A 21012-nucleotide genomic window follows, 5' to 3' on the forward strand; every position below is an offset into this window, starting at 1 on the left:
TCTGCAATTCTTTGCCTGCCCAATTCTAGTCCCTCACAGGCACCATCCCCCGGTAAACCTCTCACTCTCCTGCTTCCCAGCGTATACTTCATGTTGGAACTGATGCAGCTGTACTGGGGGACCTAACAGAAAATAGTGATGGATGTTGGGTCTTCCTGCGAGAAGGCTCCACATTGCTTAACCCACCCACTCCCACCTCACGCAGGTGCAAGTGTCACTTGTCAGCCATGTGTAGCACAGTGGGATTTGTTCATGCTTTCAACACGAAGGGCAGAGGCCTGGAATGCCTTCCAGAGTTATTCGTTTCATGTTCCTGGCTCTTCTACTGCTAACATTTCTTAGTCCTTGTAGTGAAATGTCCACAGTGACAGATTCCCAAGCTGGCAGACATCTGCCACCCATAAGTCTGTCACTCATTGAAAGATCCTCAGGCACCAAACATGAAAAGCTTACCTAAGCCTAGGTATCTATGCATCTCAATTGCCTCTTTGTGGAGGCGTGCTCTTTCCCTAAATCAGAAATGTTTCCCAAGCATCAGAATGAGAATGACAATGTATAGTCTAATTCATCTTTATTGTTTGATTCAGCTCAATACATTTACATACACGTTTTCTAGGAGTTATGTTGTGACACACACGGGTTGTGTTATTACACACAGGTTTTCTAGGACATTAATGATGACAGCCTATGGTCTTATACACAGGTTAATCTTGAAGGCAACCTTATATATTATCAAGGGGAAAATCCATGTGACATGAATCCTGTCCTTGAAGCTGGTATAAATTGGCTGATACTGAAAACATTTGACCCTCTAACTACCATGGAGAGCATGCTGTATTTCTCATCTCACATTTTGCACACCCCAGGCAGCTTCCAATAGAATCTGCTCAGCTATGGATAGAAGGCCACCATCTTGGAAACAAGAAGCAAACTTGAGTGAGCAACTACTTCCCATTGAAATTGGGGAAGAAGACAGAATAAAGCTGGATTTTTGGTGCCCAAAAGCTCCAGACGACATAGTCCAAGACTTCTTGACATGATACAATACACTCTAATATATTTAAGCCATTATCATTTGATTTGTCTGAGTTTTAACATATATCCTAACCATCCCTCAAAGATATAAAAAGGGGGATAGAGTGCAAAAAGAGTTTCCAATAAACTTCTCCACAGGAAATCTATTAAAGTTAGAATTTTAAAACTTTCCAGCAGTTTCTAATTTGGGTAATTTTATTGTGCTTCTGATTTTTGTTCTATTCTATTTCACTGTGATGTTTACTATAAAATCTCTTGAAATCCTCATTTCCTCAAGAACAAAAAGGAAAGAGAGACTGTATTTCACTTTACATCTAGGTGTGCAATGAGAAGAGCACTGAAAAACAGCTACAATATGCAGAAAGAAACAGGGTAGCCCCGAGTCCTGCCCCAAAGGAGGAAGGAGAGCTCATGGAACCAGTGGGAGTGGGCCTGGCAGACAGACTGGGCAACAGAGAGGCCCATGCCAGTGCCCTTGTTCTATGCATCTGGATACCCTGCTTCCTATGGAACTCTCTACATTCATTCTGACCCCATGCTGACCTGGAGCATGGTCACGGTGTCTATCCTGACTCAATCTTGTCTATGTTGGTGAGCTGATTTTCGTGACTTGATTCTGAACCTAATATCAGCCGAATGTTCATAACTTTTTTTAGATTCCTCCACCTACTTCCCTCTTGGTCCTTTTATAATTCCCTACTACTTTTCCCAATCTACAATTTATTTACCTAAAATAGCCATAGCATCCTAAGTGGGATGCATTTGCCTTTTAAACTTTCAAAGCTAGGGACAATCCCAGCCTCCCCCAGCCTGATTTCAAGTTAAGGACACCCTCCCCCAGCCTGATTGTGTTGTGTCCTTAACTTGAAAAGACCCCAGGCCTTTCAGCCACTTATCTTAACTTATCTTTTAAATTCCTTAGCATATTTTTGGGATTGGACTTTTCCAGGGCATTTTTAATTCGATGGAGTATATCCTCCCATGTACAGGAATACCCATGCCCACTACAGTTATTTCTCAGATTATTGGCCATTTGCAAAAGTTCTTTCACCTGGGTCTCCTGAGATTGGTCAGTCTCTCTGTTACTAAAAGCACAGACTCGCCACCCACACTTTTTAATGATTTTCTTAAGGTCTTTGTTATCTGTATTCTTAATGTAATCTTCAAGCTTCTCATCCCTAAGATCTTCCTTCCGGGTGAACAGCACAATTGCATATTTCATAACCTCCTCTCCAAAGATGGCTTCCAGGTGCTCTACTGCTGCTGTGTCCTCTTGGGTGAATCGTCCCAGCTGGACCACAAGGACAAAAATCTTGGTTCCTTCTTCACAGAGGGAATAACAGAATTGGACCTCCTTCTCTGACCACGATTGCTTTTCACCATCAGATATTTGGGTGATTGATGGAGTGTCCACAACCACAACATCCTGGCTGTCCAATGTCCTCCTGCCACTCTGGCAAGTCTCCGTGACTGGTCTGGCTCGAAGTTGAGATGGGAAGACCGGTTTCCCCAGGATAGTGTTCCCGGTTGCACTCTTCCCGGTTCCACTCCTCCCCACAAGGATAAAGCTGATGGTTTCTGTGCAGAGGAAATTGAGAAAGACTGATGATCATGAGTTGGTATGCTATTCATCTTTCCAGGTTATTCATAGAGCATGGTTACATCAGTAAGCAGAAAGGATGTTCCAACAATACCAGGGCCTCCCACCCAACAGGTTCATCCTCACGCAGGAGAGTGTCCCAGATCACACAGTCTGTGAACCTAGCAGCAGGACTCAGACAATTGTCTCTGTGCAATGCTCACTTATGTCACTGCTCCTGTCTCTTAATCCAGTCTGCTCCTTTCTCCCAGGACCTCCTCAGCCTCCCTAGCACTTATGAGAGCCACTGGCCTTATCTTTACCCACCTCAACTGGGTCCAATCTATACATCTCATTTCTGTCTTCTCTTCCTGCTCCCACTTTGTCTCCCTCTTGTCAACTACTGGTAATCATAGCACAATCTCTTTGAGGTTTTGAAAAACTGTTCTATATAATTGACTTTTCATGATAAGTAACCACATCTACCATTAATGAATTACTAGTTCCATTGGTTGAATCACAATGAAATTCATTTCTCATTGGAAGCACATTGAAGCTCAATGTGTTTTTCACTGATGAGCCAAAACTTCATGGTAATGATAATGAATGTGCACTAACACTGTTGTGTGTAGTGATGGTGATGGAGAAGGAGAAGAAGTTTCCCTGTAAGTGGAATTTGCAGAGGCACTGAGATCTGACAACGTGTGTTCTTTGGGGGTTTCCCTGATGCCTTTGCATTGGCACTGTGCCTCCTCACAGTGGTCCTCCATTGTGAATTCCTTGGCAAGTTACTAACATCCACCTCAAAGCAAAAAGGGAGGAAAGCCCACTTGTGCTCTTCCAGAAGAAATTGCTGAGCTGCTTATGCTGAAGCCACAATCTCATGTTCATGCTAATATGAAAAACAGATTAATCGTCTGACACCCCAATGTTTGTCACATACTTCCATCCTTCCTTCTGTGCCTACACAGGGTCTGACTCCCAAGCATCTCTGAGATCTATTCCATCCTCCTCCCTGTCCCATTGTTCTGGCACTGTGAACTCCTATCTCCATCAATACCACTGTCTTTTGTCCCCTGATGAGGGGCACGCTCAGCCGCTTCCACTCCTTTGCCTCAAGTTTGCAGTGTAATCTCTTGGGTAACTCCCAGCTTTCTACCCCACCACCCAAACCCTTCTCATTCTCAAAACCTGTTTCAAATTGGGCTCTCTCCATACATCCTTTCCTCACTTTCTCACACACCTGTATTTCCTCCTCATAACCTAGCCCTCCAGGGGGTATGAAATGGGCAGTAAACTGTGACACTCCTGCAGCTCCAGTTGTTTTCCTGAGTGAGGCCATCTGAATCAGAAGAGAGTGAAATGAGTAAGAATGGGCAGGATCTCAGCGCATGTCAACAGAGTGGGCAGCATGGAGTGAGTGAGTCCTTCACAGAGAGAGAGCAGTGTAACTGGGCTACTGAAACCCAACTGCACCACGTGGGGCCCATCCACCAAGAGCACTGGGGCTCCCTGTCCTTGTCCAACCTTGGCGCCTGGCTATCTTACTATGCTAAATGTTGTTGCCACTTGTACTTTCTTTACAATGGCCTCATGCCTCCTACAGAGTGAAGAGCAAAGAGCCCACAGAGAAATGGGCTTTAGATGAACAGCAGAGTAAAGCAACGATGCAGAACTATCTCATTCCCAGAACTGAGTGCCAAGCAACACCATGCAATGGAGAAACAAAGCTGACAGGGCAAAGTGGCACACGCCTTTAACCCTATTCAGAAGGCAGAGATCAAGAGTGAGTTCAATGCCAGCTTGGGCAAAAAGTTAGTGAGACTCATATCTCAACAAATAAACTGGGCGTGGTGGTGCACACCTGTCATCCCAGCTACACAAGAAGTAAACAGGAGAACTGTGATCAAGGACAGCCCAGAACAAAATGCAAGACCTTATTTAAAAAATAACTAACAAAAACAAAAAAGGCTGGATGTGTAGGTCAAATGGTAGAGTGCCTGCCTAATCAATGTAAGGCCGTGAGTTTAAACTCCAATACTGCCAAAAAAAGAAAACCAGAAAGTCAACAACTTTTCTCTCAAGACCATTGGCATCTGAGTTGCAGAAAAGAACTAAGGGTCATAAGCAAATTAAAGACTGGTTCAGGAAGCATTCATGGAAAAGTCATAACTTTAGGACAATATGAGAATGGGGACAAAGAAAGAGTTGTCAGCAGATGGACTTTCTAATCGTCTCTAGTCCCTTCAAAATGTAAAAGTTCTAGTATGATATTGATATATATGCACGGTTTTACCTTTCTCTCTGAAGATGCAAGGCACATTGCCATTCTGGTGCACCATGTTATCCACATTCTGCAGAAGTTTATCCACCTGGATACGCTTCTCCTCCACCTTTGCCTGGTTGTTGAAAGTGCTGTATCTCTCTTGACACTTCTGGATAAGGTCATTGAGACGTGCGTTTTCTCTTAAGAATGTAGCTATATCCTGATCCGGACTCTCTAAATCTTCTTCCCTGGTCAGGAGAATGAACATGTGCTTAATGTACTTGTCTCCAAAGTTGATTTTGATGGACTGTACCACCATCTCATCTTTCCTGTTGAAAGAGCCCACCGGTATCACCAGCAGGAAGACATGAGGGCCTGGAAAGATGTGCTTCCTAAGCTCAGACTCAGCATCCTTCATTGAAGAGATGTCTGGAGCATCGATGACCAAAACTTTCTTCCCTCTCCAGACCCTGCTCTCAGACCTAAATGTCTGGGTTACGGACTCCTCGCTGAATTGAGTCTTAAAGGCGTGCCTTTGCAGAATGATGTTTCCAGCTGTGCTTTTTCCAACACCGCGCTTCCCCACAAGAAGGATCCTCAGTTCTGGGATCCCTGAGACCTGTTCAGGTCCTGGGGTCTGCAGCTGTCTCTCCCCCGAGCCTGAGGGACAAAAGAACAGAGTCAGAGTGTTCATCTTCAGTTAAATACAGATGAGGACAGGTTTTATGATATTCTACGATGTACCCTTCTCCATCTGTCCAGGGAATGGCAACACTATTCTGACCCAGCAAAACTCTAGTCCCAGTCAGAAGCCAGCCTTCCAGGTAGAAGCCATGCACCAGGCAGGAGAAAATCAGGAGACACATGGGGAGCCTCAGACTTCCCAGGATCGTGAAGATGCTAAGCTAGGCTTTCACTGTTCCTGGTCCTTCAAAGGTAAGTATTGCAGCATGAGGTCCCTGAACTAAGGTGGGAATGGGGAAAATCTGATTTTGAAATGTTCCTTAGTGTTACATCATAGAATAAAATGCTACCCAGTAATTTTTTTAAAAAGAAAAGACTAGATATGCAACATAGATGGAACCAAAAGCATGCTAAGTGAAAAAAGCCAGACATAAAGCCTACAAACTATATGACTCCATTACACAAAGCTCAATAAAGACAACATTAATCTATGTTCTTAGAAGTCTTGGCAGTGCTTGTCTTTGGGAGGAAGCTGCAGAAACTTCTAAGGCAATGAATGTGCTCTATACCTGTGTCTACACAGTGGTCACTGTGTAGAGATGCAACACAATCCAGCAACAAATTCAGGTTTTTGTGTTTACTCCAGGTAAATTGTGCCTCAATAAATTGCTGTAAACCCTGCAAACCTGGCTGACAGGGTGGCTCAAATGGCAGAACACTTGCCCAGCAAGCATGAGGCCCTGAGTTCAAACCCCCGTACCACCAAAAAAACCCAAAAAACCTGCAAACCTGTACACACGTCCTGACCCAATGCTTCTCCTTTGAGCTGAGGTCAACACCAGAAACATGTACTAAGCAAAAGAAGGGTCAGCAACTATGGGAACAGTCACCCAGCCTGAGTCCCCAAGGGACTCAGCAAGCTGAGGAGGTGAATCAAGCACGGCATTTAAGGCAAGGCAGAGCAACTAGGATGCTAGTGACACCGGGTCCTTGTGGTGCTGTCTTGGACAAGTTGCTTCCTTGTGAGTCTCAGACAACCCATGAATAGAAATCTCAGACTGTTGAAAGCCCTGAAGGAGATAGCATGTCCTTTGATTTTGATGGGCCCAGCAGTGACCACAGAAGGCTTCACAGGCAAGAAAGAACTTGAATCAGGCCTGGGAGCTTCTCCACCCCATGCTCCCCATCTTCACAACCTTGGTACATACAGTAGTTATTGCTTTCCTCACCTTTTAGTCTATCAACTCCTCCTGCTAATCCAGCCTCCTATGTGAATATAACTGATTCATGACTCCTCCAAAACTGTTCCCCCAAAGCCATACAAATCAAGTGCCATATATTTTCCTTTATGACCCTTATCAAAATAATAGTTCATTATTTCTTTCTAATATCAGCTTTCTTCAGTACCGGAGACACCATACAGTGAGGTGGTCAAGAGTGGGTACTGAGGAAGAAGACAGCAGGCCCTAGACTCAGGAGTGGTCTGGTGTCCCACAGCTCGGTCACAGCAGCCTCCTGGTCTTCATCCACAGTGTCACAGAGCTCAAGGACTGCCACCCTCTGTAACATGTCGCACACAGATGAATTCAAGAGGGTTGCCAAAATATCCTTATTTTAGCTAAAAGGGCAATAGCTTCAGCATCACTCCACCCTTACCTTTTCTGAAATAAGAAATTTAAAAACTCCTCACCTGTCAGTTACCTCCTGACAGCACCCAGTCCAGTGCAAAGTCACTCTTCCTCACAATCACATAACACAAGCCCACTGCCCATAATTACATGACACAATACCCCCGGTCTGTGGCGCACTATGGGTCTCCATGGTGGATTTGCCCTCAGTGCCTCCGATCAAGAAACCTAACTTCATGCAGTCACACGTATGTTCCTGGGGGTCTCAGCAGAAGGGCATTGATCTAGTTTTGAATTATCCATTGCCTGAGTTCACATCTGTAAAATCATAGTGTTTATAAGACACCTTCTTTAGATGGTTGTTAGGAGGACTAGAAAGATAGATAGACAGAAACAGATATAGATTGGTAGTAAATATATATGTAATTTTATATGCCATGAAGATTATATGTGTGTAATTTATACACGTATATGTATATAAGTTATCTCCCAGCACAAAACATCAGTTGTAATTCTTATCATTATTACTAAAATCATAATTTTGTTATTTGGATGTAATCTATGAGGATAGGGACCTTCTCTTTGTTATGCACCACTGAATACTCAGTTCTTGCAGAGGGATGGTGCAGAAATACCCTAAAAATGCATCAGTGGTTGCCTAGCTGTGTATGTACACATGGAACAAACTGCAGCTACTCTTAGTTGCTGATTGCACATCTGTGCAGATGCGTCATTGATGGCAGTCAGTACATGGAGACTGCACTCTCTTGGTGAGTGATGAAAGTTGGTGTCGTCTATAAGGAGTGAGTTCTGCTTTTACATCAGGAGAAATGGACTCAGGGCCAGGAAAAAGAGGCTGAGTTAGGGAAGAAATGTCAGGAGGCAAGGCTGGCTCTACAGCAGGTCAGAGCAGGTGAGGGTTGCACACACTGTGCCCAGGACCTTGGCTGGTGCAGCACTGATCACAAGTGTTAGGAGATCCCTGGATACAGGTGCGGATGTCCACCCAAGCAAAGCCTCCAGGTGCATTCTGGGTCTGATTCATATGGAAATTTTTTTCCTTTCACTTTGGCTGCACAATGCATTGAAAGAATGCAGATATGAGCTTAAAATTTTTAAGGGTCAACTTACCACAAAGTTCATCCCCTTCCTGGTGTGTAGCTTCATCCATGGAATCCTAAAAATAAAAGGAGCAAATGATGCATGCAGATTTAAAAGTTCATCTTTTCACAAAATAAAGAAATTTTAACCAGAGTGCTAGGCCAGAGGCCCAACTCTGGGAGTTTTGCCATGTCCAGTCTGGCCCCTCATTGAAATATACCAGTTAAAGAGATGAGTAGTGGTGAAGAGAAGAGAAAGGAGATTCGCTATCTGGTATGCCACAGAAAGAGGAAGAGGAAGCATTTCAGCCCATCTTTAGGGCACTAACATTGGCTTTAGGTTTAAATAGAGAAGGAACTGGGAAAGGAGGTGAGAGGCATAAATAAGCAGTCCCATGCAAAATGTGGCCTGGTTGATCATTATGTCAGTTCTGTTCATGTCTCGAGAAGTTGTTACCACTGTCATCTCTTGAGGGGAACAATCTGGTTCCTGTAAGATGATTACTCCTGCTCAAGGGCCAGCGTCATCGTTATAGGTGGTTGTCATTTTGAGGAAAGTGACAGCATGCTCACTGTTGCTTTAGGGATAGTTTTGGTTATCATAAAGGTGTTATCAATCAGTCCTGTCCTTCCTGCAATCCAAGGTGACTGCAGAAGAGAATGGCTCAGAACAGAGGAGACAGATGTAAAGTCAAGGCAGGGATACCTAGCTTTTCTCCTGCTTTCAGTTAACTTGTGAGCTAGGTGAGGAGGAAGTACCTTTTAGCAAAAGCAGTCTCTAAGTAGTGGTTATAAAAATGGAGACACAATTATGTAGTTCACAGTAATCTGCTGATTAGAATGTGGTCAAATTCAAGGCCTCATTGACCTCTGTGGATCTGTCCAGAAAGACAGTCAATCTTCAGATGCCACTGAGGCTGCTGTGATGAGGTCCCAGAGATGGAGACATCTCCACTGTCTCCTTCCTTTGCTGCTCCCCAGTTTAGAGAAGGAGCCTCTGATAGGAGGTCCAGTTATATTTGCCCCCACAGGCAGGGAACTGGAAACAAGGTAGAAACAATGCATAATTGATACCCTCTTCTCCTGCCTGGGGAAGACTTATACTTGCTCTCAAAATGAAGGCCTGTTCATCTTAAAAACTTCCTAGACTTCATTCTTACCTTATCTTTGCTAACTCCCCATGCCAACCAAGGAAGCCTCCTCATACTTTCTTATCTGGCCTCATCCAATGTCTTGGATACCTTCCATCATCTCTCTCCCTGGATCTATTCCACTCAGAACTAATTATCAGATTTCTTTCACCCTACCTAGTCCAGCTCAAATACTGTGGTGTGCTTTAAGTGCAAAAGATAGCTTCATGTAAATGTCCATGACATAACTCTTTCTTCCTCCAACCCACCAGCAAAGGGACAGTTGTTAACTGACACACGTCCTTCTGCGTTTCTCTGGGTTTTTACAAATATACACAAGCATATACGAACGTAGAAGAGACTTAGTAGGCTTTTATTCAGCAAAAGTCAGTGTAGATGGATCTGCCTCATTCTTTTGGTTAGCCCATACTATGGACATACATAGCTAATGCAGCACCCTTCTGTTCATTGGTCGTCAGGACATTTCTTTGTTACTATTTCAAAATGCTAGGATAACTCTCCTTGTGTTTATAGCTTTATTACATACACATGCTTTCCTCTGGATTGCTGAAGTCCTTAATGTCTTTTAATTTTATTGGCCTTCATACATTTCTATAATAGTGACAGCTAATAACTGTTGAACACCTGCCAAGTTCACGTATTATAAACAACTTTGTTAGCATTTCATTTAAACCCCACAGAAATCCCTGAGATGTGTATTATTAGCATTATTCCACTGGACAGAAGGATAAACTTAACATACAGTGATCAACAGGACAGATTTGCTCTCTGTCCTCGTTGAGTTTGTGGGGAGGAATTCATTTCAAATGGATCCACAGGAATCCCGTGACCTGGTGGTGACTAAATGTGAGGGGTGCCATGAGGGCAGAAGAGTGGGGGGCTCACACCAGGGACTGAGAATGAGACCATGGAGACAGAGGAAGTGGGTTGAAGCTGAGACAGAAGGATAGATAGAAGCAGAGCTGAAGCAGGGTTACACTGGGAGACAAATATCAGCACAAAGAGAATCACAGGTGTAAAGCTCCAGAGTGGACATGAGTGTAACTCAAGGACCAACGGGAAGACCACTGAGACAAGCACACAGAGAGCAGAGCGAGGGCCAGGCCGAGTCCATGCTCGTGAACTTCATCTGAAGATCAGTGGGCAGTCACTAAGCATTTGGACAAGCTCATTTGTAGCACGCTCATTCTGTGCCCCTTCTGTCTTTGCTGACTTCCCTGAACCATGTTGCCCTGAAGGGACAGACATCTTGTCGTGAAGGAGAGCAAGAGCAGGACTAGCAGAAAAGACTGCAAGTTGCTGAACTTTTCCTGAGCGCTGGCTTCCTCATCTGCAGAACATCTGTACGTGGAGTTGTGAAGACCTAGCCATGTATGTGTCTGGTATTCCATAGGTGCTCACTAAATGCTGCTTCCTCTCTTATTTTCATCCTGCTTGGGCTTATTATTCATTGCTTCTAAGAAGCTTCTTTGACCAAAACTTTCCTGGGTTCACCTGTGCTTGCTCTTCATTCCCCTGCACTTGGACTGCAGACTCCTCTTTGTCAACGTCCCTTTCCACCCGGACCCTGGGGGCATCTGGTTTCTGTGTATAAGTCATTTGATTGCAGTATCAGCTCCACCAAGGAAACGTCTGCCTTTCTGTAACTTTCTGAGTTGCACAAAGCTTTTCCTCTCACATTAAAGAAGTAAATGCAATGACTACCCTGACTGTTGTATCTGAAATGGAGTGGGGGGATTTGGGGGGTGGGTAAATCTCAAGAAAATATGAAGGGAATGTTGTTACTATGTTAAAATAGTACAGGCAAGAAAAGGTGCGGACCTGGAGCAGATGGTGTTAGTGGGGATGGAGAGAGGTAGGTGGAGTCCAGGAACATGGATCACACAGGGCTAGATGATTTAACAGCTGAGAGGTAGCAATGGCATCAAAGCTGACATTTAGGCTTAGCCATGAAGACTGTGGTGAACAACACAACTATTGCTGAGTAGTGAGGAAAACGGAAGTCTGAGAGACTTAAGAAGGAACCATGTCTGGGTATGGTAAGTGTGGATCTGTGTAAGAGAGCACAGTAGACATATCAAGTGACAATTGGGTAAAGGAGTCAGACCTGAGAGGATGATGCTGGCCTAGAGTCACCCATTTGGGGACTGTCAGCAACAGAAGGATCTCAAAGTCATAAAAAGGTGAGATCACCTGAGATGAGTGTAAAGACTTGAAGAAGGGGTAGAAGTTGTGAGAACACCAACTTCTAGATGCCAGAGTATAGAGGAGGACTCATCAGTCTTAGAGTAGCCACAAAGAGTAGAGGGAAAAACAAGAAGAGGGTGATTTTATAAAGCCAGGGAAGAATCTAAAGACTCATATGTGTGTTCAATAATATGAGGGACCATAAACAAGGGCTTCATTTGTCCACTACCTTGCCAATGAACTTCAAAGCCCTCAGGCTGATACTTAAGGTAACCCACAGTCTGGTGCCTCATTACTCCATCTTATACTCAAATATTTCCTTAAACACAGTATATTCCTCACGCAGTGCGGTATTCCATTCACTTGTACTTACCTTCATCCCACTTGCTAATTCTTACCTGGAATCTGCTGCCTTCCACTCTGAAGTCCACACAACCAGAACTTGGATTCAGCTCCACCAGACGCTTGATCTCTCGGAAGAGATCTGACACCTGGGAGGCCCGCTCAGCCTCATCTGCCTTGTTGTTGAAGACGCAGTACCGGCCACCGACATTCTGAACCAACGCCTTGAGAGACTCCTTGTTTTTAATGTAGTCTTGCAGTAGTGCAGCGCCTAGGTCATCCTTCTGAGTGAAGACAATAATGATACGCCTCCAGGCTTCAGCTCCAAACACCTCCTGGATGCCCTTCATGGTCTCCTCATCCTCTTTTGTGTAATGGCCAATGGCAATGACCAAGATAAGCACACACAGTGGGGAAGCAAAGAGATCCAAGCACTGTTTTATGCTGCATTGCTTGACTTCAGCACTCTCTATTGGGGAGAAAAGGTCAGGGGTGTCAACGACCACAGTCTCCTTCCCTCTCACGATCCCACTCTCTCTCTGGCACATTTTGGTCACCATCTGTTGACTGCACTCAGACTTGAACATAACTTTGCCCAGAATGGTGTTTCCTGTGGCGCTCTTTCCTACACCCTGTTTCCCCAGCAGGAGAAGCTGCAGTCGGGGCATGCTGTAGCTCTGCTTGGACAGGTTCTCTTGGCTCCCACTGCTGTATAAAATAAAATAAAGTAGTTACATGTAGAGCCAATTAACAAATACATGGTATTCATGATACTCTGAGAATAGTGTCCCAAGAGGCAAACTAGGAAGCACTCCCTTACGGAACTCATGAGCATACCACGCATCATATAGCAGAGAAGCATGGGGTGGGGGATATGACCGTGGCCTCAGAGTCCAACCTGGCTCACCTTCCACTCTGCCACTCACTAGCTGAGCTCTCGAGAAGTCTTAGCCTCAGTGTCCTCAGCCATAGGCAACACTAACTTCAAGGATATTTTTGTAGGACTGAAATGAGATGATGTACATAAAAGTGACTTGTCCACCAGGCTATAAAAATGTAAACATTACTAATAATCAGGGAATGTAAACAAAAACCACAATAAGATACCACCCCACTCAAGTCAGAGATAAGCGTTGGGGAGAATGTGAGGTAAAGGAAAGCTTTTCACACTGTTGGTGGGCACGTAAATCAGCACAGCCATTATGGGAACTAGTGCGAAGGTTCCTCGAAAAGTTAAAAATAGAACTACCATGTGATCCAGAAATCCCACTCCTGGGCTTATATCCCAAGAAAATAAAATCCGTACGTAGAAGAGACATTTATACTCCCACATTTATTGCAGCACTACTTACAATAGCCAAGAAATGGAAACAACCTAGGTCCATCAACTGTTGAATGGATGAAGGAAATGTGGTACATACACACAATGGAATACTATTCAGCTATAAAAAGAATGAAATTCTGCCATTTGCAGCAACACAGATCATTACATTAAGTGAAATAAGCCAGACACATAGATACAAACACCACATGATCTCCCTCATCTGTGTAACCTAAAGAAGTTGGCTTCGTAGATGTTGAGAGTAGAATGGTGGTTACTAGAGGCTAGAGAGAGTAGGGAGGAAGGAGGGATGGAGAAAGGTTGAACGATGAGTGCTAAGTTATCCTGAGGAATAAGAAGTTCCAGTGTGCTGTGCTATAGATAACAATGAAGAGTTGCATATGTCAAAAGCTACACGACAGTGAGTATCTTCACCATGCAGAAACAAGAGCACTGAGGAGCTGTGTTGAACCTCATTCGAATGTTACAGGATGTCTGCATGTATCGTAACATCACAAGTACCCAGTAATACATAACATTATGCATGTATAGGTCAGTTAAAATATCTTCGATGCTGTTTTTTAAACTTTTTAAGTATTTTCTGAGTTTCCATGCCGCACCTAAATGCAAGATGGTGCTACTTTGGTTTACAAGTGTTGCTTAGATTTCATTTCCTCCTCTCAAAGGCTTCCACCTGCCAGGTGATTCATACCTAGAATCCTTCGCTAACACACACATCCCAGCCAGGATGCTCAGCTCTAACTATGGCTGTTCCCCTAAACAACTGTGTGCTTCAGCCAAGTGAATTGCACAGTACTTATTTATTCATGCCCTACCTTGTTTGACATGTTTTGAGCTGATTTGCTTAACTGTTCAACCCTCCTACCCTCCACATTTTCTTCTAGATTATCCGAGAACCCCTTGGCCTAAAATCAAGTGAGATCTGGAGAATTCAAGGCAATGAGGAAGCTGTAAAGAGACAGCTCCAGGACTGGAGATGTATCTAAAGTGGTAGAAAGCCTGCTTTCAAGTGTGAAACCTTAAGTTCAAACCCCAGTCCCAAACAAAACAAAAAAAAAGAGACAGCTCCCCTCTGCCATGATCATTTGCATTTTGAAACTTGTCAGTCATTGGGTTGCTACTCCCAACACTGGGCTATACCTCTGATCATTTTCCTTCCCTTTAAATACAAGCTTCTGAGACTGCAAACCTGACCACAATGCCCTCATGTGCTCTCCTCCAGGAGAGCAGGGCTCGCTCCATGAAATCTTTGCATGACACTCTCCTGGATGGCCAGACCTCCAGGGTTCATGGTGTAGCCTGGATGTTTTCCATGGCATCATATCAAACCACCAAAGGCACCTTCCATGGTTTCCTCCTTTTCCTACCAAGGCCACTCCTGCATCTTTTCCAACACTTTTATTAAGAGACTCAACAGCAACCAACCAGTAAAGGGCACACATGGCAGAAACAAATAGGAAGAAGGTAATGCAGATGAAGACAAAGTCATGAGAGCCCCGAGAAGGGACAATCGCTGGGAACAGGCTTGTGACACTCCATAGAAACTGCCCAATGAGGACAAATCACAATCACAATCACTCACAATCACTGTCTGACCACTGTGTTATAACCTATTCATACTTTACATTTCTCTAACTACAAAGTTTGGTGTTTATTCTACAGCACATACATACATATTCAGAAAATTGTAAAGAAGAAAGCAAAATCCTCTCTGAACTCCTCATCCCAAAATAGCCATTGTTAAAAATATGTGTGTTAACTGACCAGACACTTCTCAAAAGAGGAAGCCCAAATGGTCAATAATACATGAAGAAATGGTCACCACTCTTAGCCATAGGGGAACTGAAAATAAAAGCCACACTGAGAATCTCTCATCCCGGTCAGAATGGCTATCATCAAGCAGAGAAAAAATAATTAATGTTGGGGAAGATGTTGTGGGAGTGGGGAAAGAAACCCTTATAAACTGTTGGTGGGAATGTAAACTAGTACAGCCACTATGGAAATGAGTGTGGAAGTTTCTCCAAAAAGCTAAAAATAGAACTGCCATATGATCCAACTGTATCATTCCTGGATATATTCAATAGAGATATCTTTGCTTCCATGTTTTTTGAGACAGTATTCACAGTAGCCAACTTATGGAATCAGCCTAGGTATCCATCAATGGATGGATAGATAAAGATAATGTGAGATGTACACACACACACACACACACACACACACACACACACACACACATACACACAGTATTATTCAACCATAAAGAAGAATGAATCAGGCTGGTGGAGTGGCTCAAGTGGTAGTCTGCCTGCCTAACCATTGTTAGGCCCTGAGTTTGAACCCCAGTTCCACCAAAAAAAAGCAGAAGAAAAAAATCATATCATTTGCTGAAAAATGGGTGGAGCTGGAGATCATCGTATTAAATAAAATTAGCCAGACTCAGAAAGACAAATATCATGTTTTCTCTTATATGTGGAATCTGGGTTTTTTTTAAAGACATGAACGTAGGAGACAGACTGTTTGGGAGAATGGAAAGGATGGGGAAAGGGAGCGGAGGAGAGACAGCAGTAGGGGTAAGCATGTTCAAAGTACATTATGTGATGTATGAAAATGTTGCAATGAAACATATTGCTTTCTACAATCGACGTACACTTAAAAAAGAAGCATCTTGGAGAAAGTATTTCGTTGGAAAGAATGAGAATTCCAGGTAGGAGTAGACTACACGATAAATGGGAACCAATGATGAGTAAATAACATGGTAGAATTTAATATTTTCAATAAATAAATACCCTAAAAATATATATTAGTAACAATTTCGAACTAAAACCCTATAATATAAGCATAAGTAGAAGTATATACAAAATCTTCTACAGGTCTTTTTCATGGAAGAACATAAATAATAAAACATTTAGAAAATTGATATAAACAGTAAATGTAAATAAGTCTTCAATAAGTCAGGCCAAATTTTTCTTAAGTATTAAAACATAATGTGTAACTTTCAAGCCAACAAAAGCAGGATTTGAGGAAAGAACAAGGGGATAGTGTGGTAAATGTGTACTTTTTTCACAGGCACATTCACATATGTCATTTGACAATAACTTGTCTCATACACGGTATTTTTCAGTCAGTAAGAATAATATGTTCTAGCCAGACACTGGTGGCTCACACCTGTAATCCACGCTACTTGGGAGGCTGAGATCAGCAGAACTGCAGATTGAGGCAAGTCCAGGCAAACAGTTCGAGAGACCCCCATCTCCAAATTAACCAGAGCAAAATGGACTGGAGGTTTGGCTCAAGCAATAGAGGGCCTGCTTTGCAAAGCACTAACCCATAAGTTCTCACCAAAAAGGAAAAAAAAGAATAATATGTTCCTTAAAGATAATTGGAAAACACAGAAAAGGATAAATAAAAATAAAGACATGATCTGCCATCTGCAATGAATTAAATCAACTTGTAGTGTTTTTACTACATATGAATTTGCGTTTGGGTGTCTTTCATCATACTTACGTGTATTTGGCCATCTGATTACAACTTGTTATCTTTGACCTTGGGTTACTTTTTCCCTAGGGATTGCTCCTAAAGTCAATGATAACAAGCAATATTCAAATAATTTACTTTAGAATTTCAGCAATGAAGTGAGCCCTCCTCAGAGACTCTGCACTGTGGTATTACCAGGGTGGAGCTCCAGCCAGGGAAGCTGTGCAACAAGTCTCCACCCAGTGAGAGCCGCTGCTGGGGCTGAACCCAGAGAAGCCTTAGGGAAGAGGTGTTGGCAGCCTTGGGGCTAAACCCCCAATGTGTCTAGAAGGCAGCACATGAGTGAAGGTTATTCTGGAGTCTTCAGACTTAATGTTGTCTGCCTTGTTGGATTTGGGACTGACTTGTGGCCTGTCGTTTCTCCCTTGCGGAAAGGGAAGGTCTGTCCTATGCCTGCCCCACCACTGTTACTTTGCCTTTTGGGGAACCTGTGGGATTGAGTACTGGGGTTGAACTCAGGGCCTTGCACTTGCTAGCCAGGTGGTCTGCCTCTTGAGCCACTCCACCCCACGTTGTACTCTGGAAGCCCTTCTTTTGATTTGATGGGCTCACAGCAGGAGAGGAATTCACCTCATAAACCATATCTTGAGTCTGCCCTGTATCTGACGTAGATGAGACCATGGACTTTGGACTTTTAAGGTGATGTCAGTGTGAGTTAAGATTTGGGGGCTATTGGGTTGAAATGAGTGCATTCTCTATGTGAGAAAAGACATGAATTTGGGGCTCTGGGGCAGAATGGTAAGTTTGAATGCATCCCTCAAAGTTTGTGTGTTCGAAACCTCAGCTCCAATACAACAGTGTCAGGCAGTGAGACATGATAAGAGGTAATTAGGTCATGAGGGCTCTACACTCACGAATAGATCAATGCCATTATCATGGGAGGGGGTTACTTATCATGAGAGTGAGTTGTTACAAAACTGAGTTTGGTCTCCCCCACCCTTCTCACTCTTCTGCTTCCCACCATGAAATAAGGCATCATGAAGGCCTTTGCTTTCCCAGGTATGGTTCTCTTGATCTTGGACTTCCCAATCTCCAGAACAATAAGAAATAAATCTCTAGTCTTTATAAATTACCCAGTCTTGGGTATTCCATGATAGCAGCCCTAAAAAGGACTAAGGTATCCATCAAACAAGCCACAAAGTTGGGTGTACAGCAAGACTCCATCATAGTGGAAGTACATGTGATCAGACACAACTATGTCCTGAAGACACAAATGAGTTACATGAAGAAGTAACCCAAGTGTCCCACTCCTGCTATACTGTCCTTTCTCTCCTAACCAGCTCCTGTGGCCTCATGGACGCTCCCTGCAATTGGGTGACAGAGGAAGGGAAGGCTTGGGTCTAGTTTAGAGATGGTTCTGAACAAGACGCAGGCACCACCCAGAAGTGGTAGATGTAGCCCCAAACTAGTGCACCCCTGCAGGACAGCGGTGAAGGCTTTTTCTCTGGGTGGACAGGACCTGGAGGTGTGCCTGACTGCTCATTTTACCGGAAGATGAAATCTCCAAATACACAACTATCACCACCTCATGGGCCACGACTAATGGTTTGGCTGCATGTGAGGGACCTGGAAGGAACACGATTAGAAAGTGGGGATGAGGAATTCTGGAGGAGGTGTGGATAGACCTCTCAGAATGAATAAAAAGCCTGAAGATATTGTGCCCCCAGTGAACACTCACCAAAAGGTGACCTCAACAGAGGAGGATTCTAACAAGCAGATGCACAGGATGACCCACTCTCTTGGTACCAGCCTCTTCTCTGCCACCCCATCCTCACTCAGTGTGTGCAAGAGAAAGGTGGCCATAGGGGCTGGGACGGAAATTAAACGTGGGCCCAGTAACGTGCTCCAATATGTTATTGGATGTTATGTTATGTGCTGTTTCTCCCACAGCCAGGAATCAAGGGGTAGAAATCAAGTGAGAGGGGTGCCACTCACCATCCGTGAGTGAACCACTAACAAACTCTTTGCTTCCTGTCCCCAAGACCTTACGCTCTGCTGGTCTACAAGTCATGGTTTCAGGGAGAGAAATGCTTCCACCAGAAAACTCAACCATTCTGCTGACTGGAAGTGAAGACTACAGGAAGCCCCCCCTCTCAGAACATAGCCCAAGAGGGCTGTAGGTTCAGGAATCCAAGAAAAGCTTCCTGTGACATAGACAGTCATCCCGTATCTAGGGGCAGTTCCCACCACAGGGAAAGGTGTTGGAAGAGGCTTCCCAAGCCCAGCATTGGGAAGATTTTAGTCCCAACCCAGAAGGTAAATCATCTAGAGGAAGGGAAGGGTTAACAGGTGAGGTTCAGATAGGCTTAAATGTAGGTGAGACCAGGGATGTGGTTCTTAGTGAAGTATCAACCACCTTCATTATCCAGTTAGTGGGATCCTTCTGAGCAAGGGCTGGGAATTGTAAGAAGAGCAAATGTGGAAAACAGTGATGGGTCCCTAGCATCAGACAAAGCCAGCAGTCCAGTACTGCCTGCTGACTTCCTCCTGGGACCTGCTATGTGTCACGGTCCCAAAGTCAGAGGGTTCTTAAGAAGTCCCCTTCCTGCCTTCTTGTTCCTACCCATCAACCACACCTTCATCTCCCTCTTACTCCAGGCTGAGCACCCATACACACACACATTTCACACATCTCCTGGTAGGAAGGCTGCCTGCTTGATTCCCCAGGGAGTGTGCCCTGTGCCCCTCCTGCAGTATCTACTTGCAGTGGCATGCTTAGGGATCAGGAAGAAGCCTTCCCAGAGCCCCTGCAATCAAACTCAGCATGGGGGTAGGCTGCCTTCCATGGAATGAACCCATCATCACCCCACAATGTTGGCTGGTTCACACGCATCCCCACTCCCTGCACCCACACATACCTGGTACCCATCTGCTGAACTTTCTCAGCCTCGGAGACTCCATGCTCAGCCTGCTTCCTTTCCTCCATCCCTCAGTTGGGGACAGTAGCTGCGGAGTCCTTGAGGCCAGGAAAAGTAAAATCCTAAGGGAGGGTCAAGAGCTATGAAGACGAAAAAGGAGTGACCAGTGTTCTAGGGCGCAGATCCCTGGGCAGAAGAATTTCTGAGTGTTTTCTGGGGAGGAAGAGGTTTCTAGAAATAGGTTCCAATCAACAGAGGCTCAAGTGCAGCCCAAAGGAAGTTGAGCATGCCAGGTCACAGAGTGAGCACTCAGAAGCAGCGGGGCCAGGGAGGGGCTTGCGCTGGGGACACACACAAACTTCCTGGCTCACACAACTGCAGACTGAAGAGGGCAGGAGAAATGCCACTACAGACCAGGCTGAGGCAGGACTCGAGCTAGGCTGGGACTCAGGAGGGTCTCCTGACCAGAATCTGTGTACAGACAAGGGAAGGACAAGCAGCCCAGTTCAGTTCCTAAGAGCACAGACACAAGAAATTTGGAGCCGGTCCAGTTGAGGTGTGGCTCAGAACGGTCATTTTCTTCTCCAGCCTACTCCTCACCACCATCTCATTCACCCTGGACCCCTCCCAAGATTTGGGTAAAAATATGAAGAAATTGTTTGCATTATCCCACCAGCTCCCCAGCCTTGGCTGACCCTGCACTAGCTTTACAACTTGTTTTAACAAGTCTTGCCTCCTCCCCCAGTAGGGATGTGAAGAGCCTCTCAGCAAAGTGCAAGCTAGCAAAACGCAGGAAATGATGGTGCCTGAATGTTTTCAAGTTCTCTCCAAACGAAGTCCCTTTCATGAGAAATCACAAGGTCCCGGCACCCTGGTCTACTTCCTAAGGAAGCTGTACAGTGAACAGGACTGAGCGCCTCATGGTTGCTAGACAGGCGCTCTACCACTTGAGCCACTCCCACCCCTTTTCATGTTGGGTATTTTCCAGATAGGGTCTCAAGAACTATTTTGCCCAGACTGGTTTCAACCTCTTATCCTCCTGATCTCTGCCCCCTGAGTAGCTAGGATTTCAGGGCTTTGTGTGATTGGCTCGCTCTGGTAAACAGAATGTACTCCAGGGTCACCAACAGGAGCAAATTCTTTCCTCGGGATGTTTAGATGGGATGCAGAGGCCAGCTATTCCTTGAACTTGAGCTCACACAGATTTCTAAGTGTCTGGGGTGGTACCTTCTGAGGGACTCTAGAAGAGCCCTGAATGGAAGGCTGCCTGGGATTCTAGTTTGAGGAAAGATGAGGGCTCTCTGCC

At 44.6% G+C, this 21012-nt stretch overlaps 1 protein-coding gene across 2 annotated transcripts; it reads right to left on the minus strand.

Moving 5' to 3' along the window:
* Positions 1 to 554: 554 nt before the first annotated feature.
* Positions 555 to 20303, minus strand: Gimap8 (GTPase, IMAP family member 8). 2 transcript variants are annotated; one of them, XM_074060840.1, is made up of 5 exons: positions 19707 to 20303; positions 12029 to 12441; positions 8324 to 8369; positions 4911 to 5540; positions 555 to 2613 (listed from the first exon to the last, which is right to left on the minus strand). In XM_074060840.1, the coding sequence occupies exons 1-5, from the start codon at positions 19747 to 19749 to the stop codon at positions 1928 to 1930; spliced, it is 1818 nt and encodes a 605-aa protein (XP_073916941.1). In that variant the 5' UTR covers positions 19750 to 20303; the 3' UTR covers positions 555 to 1927. The 2 variants fall into 2 exon arrangements, with proteins under 2 accessions (XP_073916941.1, XP_020038782.2); XM_020183193.2 differs by having other exon boundaries at positions 12029 to 12680; positions 19707 to 20291.
* Between the last annotated feature and the right edge of the window lie 709 nt (positions 20304 to 21012).

Source organism: Castor canadensis, chromosome 2 (genome assembly GCF_047511655.1).
Source record: "Castor canadensis chromosome 2, mCasCan1.hap1v2, whole genome shotgun sequence".
Classification (NCBI taxonomy): domain Eukaryota; kingdom Metazoa; phylum Chordata; class Mammalia; order Rodentia; family Castoridae; genus Castor; species Castor canadensis.

Excerpts from the sequence above, each read along its gene's own strand:
- Gimap8 (XM_020183193.2), bottom strand. The coding sequence starts at position 19,774 with ATGGAGGAAAGGAAGCAGGCTGAGCATGGAGTCTCCGAGGCTGAGAAA. Across the intron at positions 5,541-8,323 it reads GGAAGGGGATGAACTTTGTG|GCTCGGGGGAGAGACAGCTG; the intron begins GTAAGTTGACCC and ends TTTGTCCCTCAG. Across the intron at positions 2,614-4,910 it reads TTGCATCTTCAGAGAGAAAG|AAACCATCAGCTTTATCCTT; the intron begins GTAAAACCGTGC and ends TCCTCTGCACAG.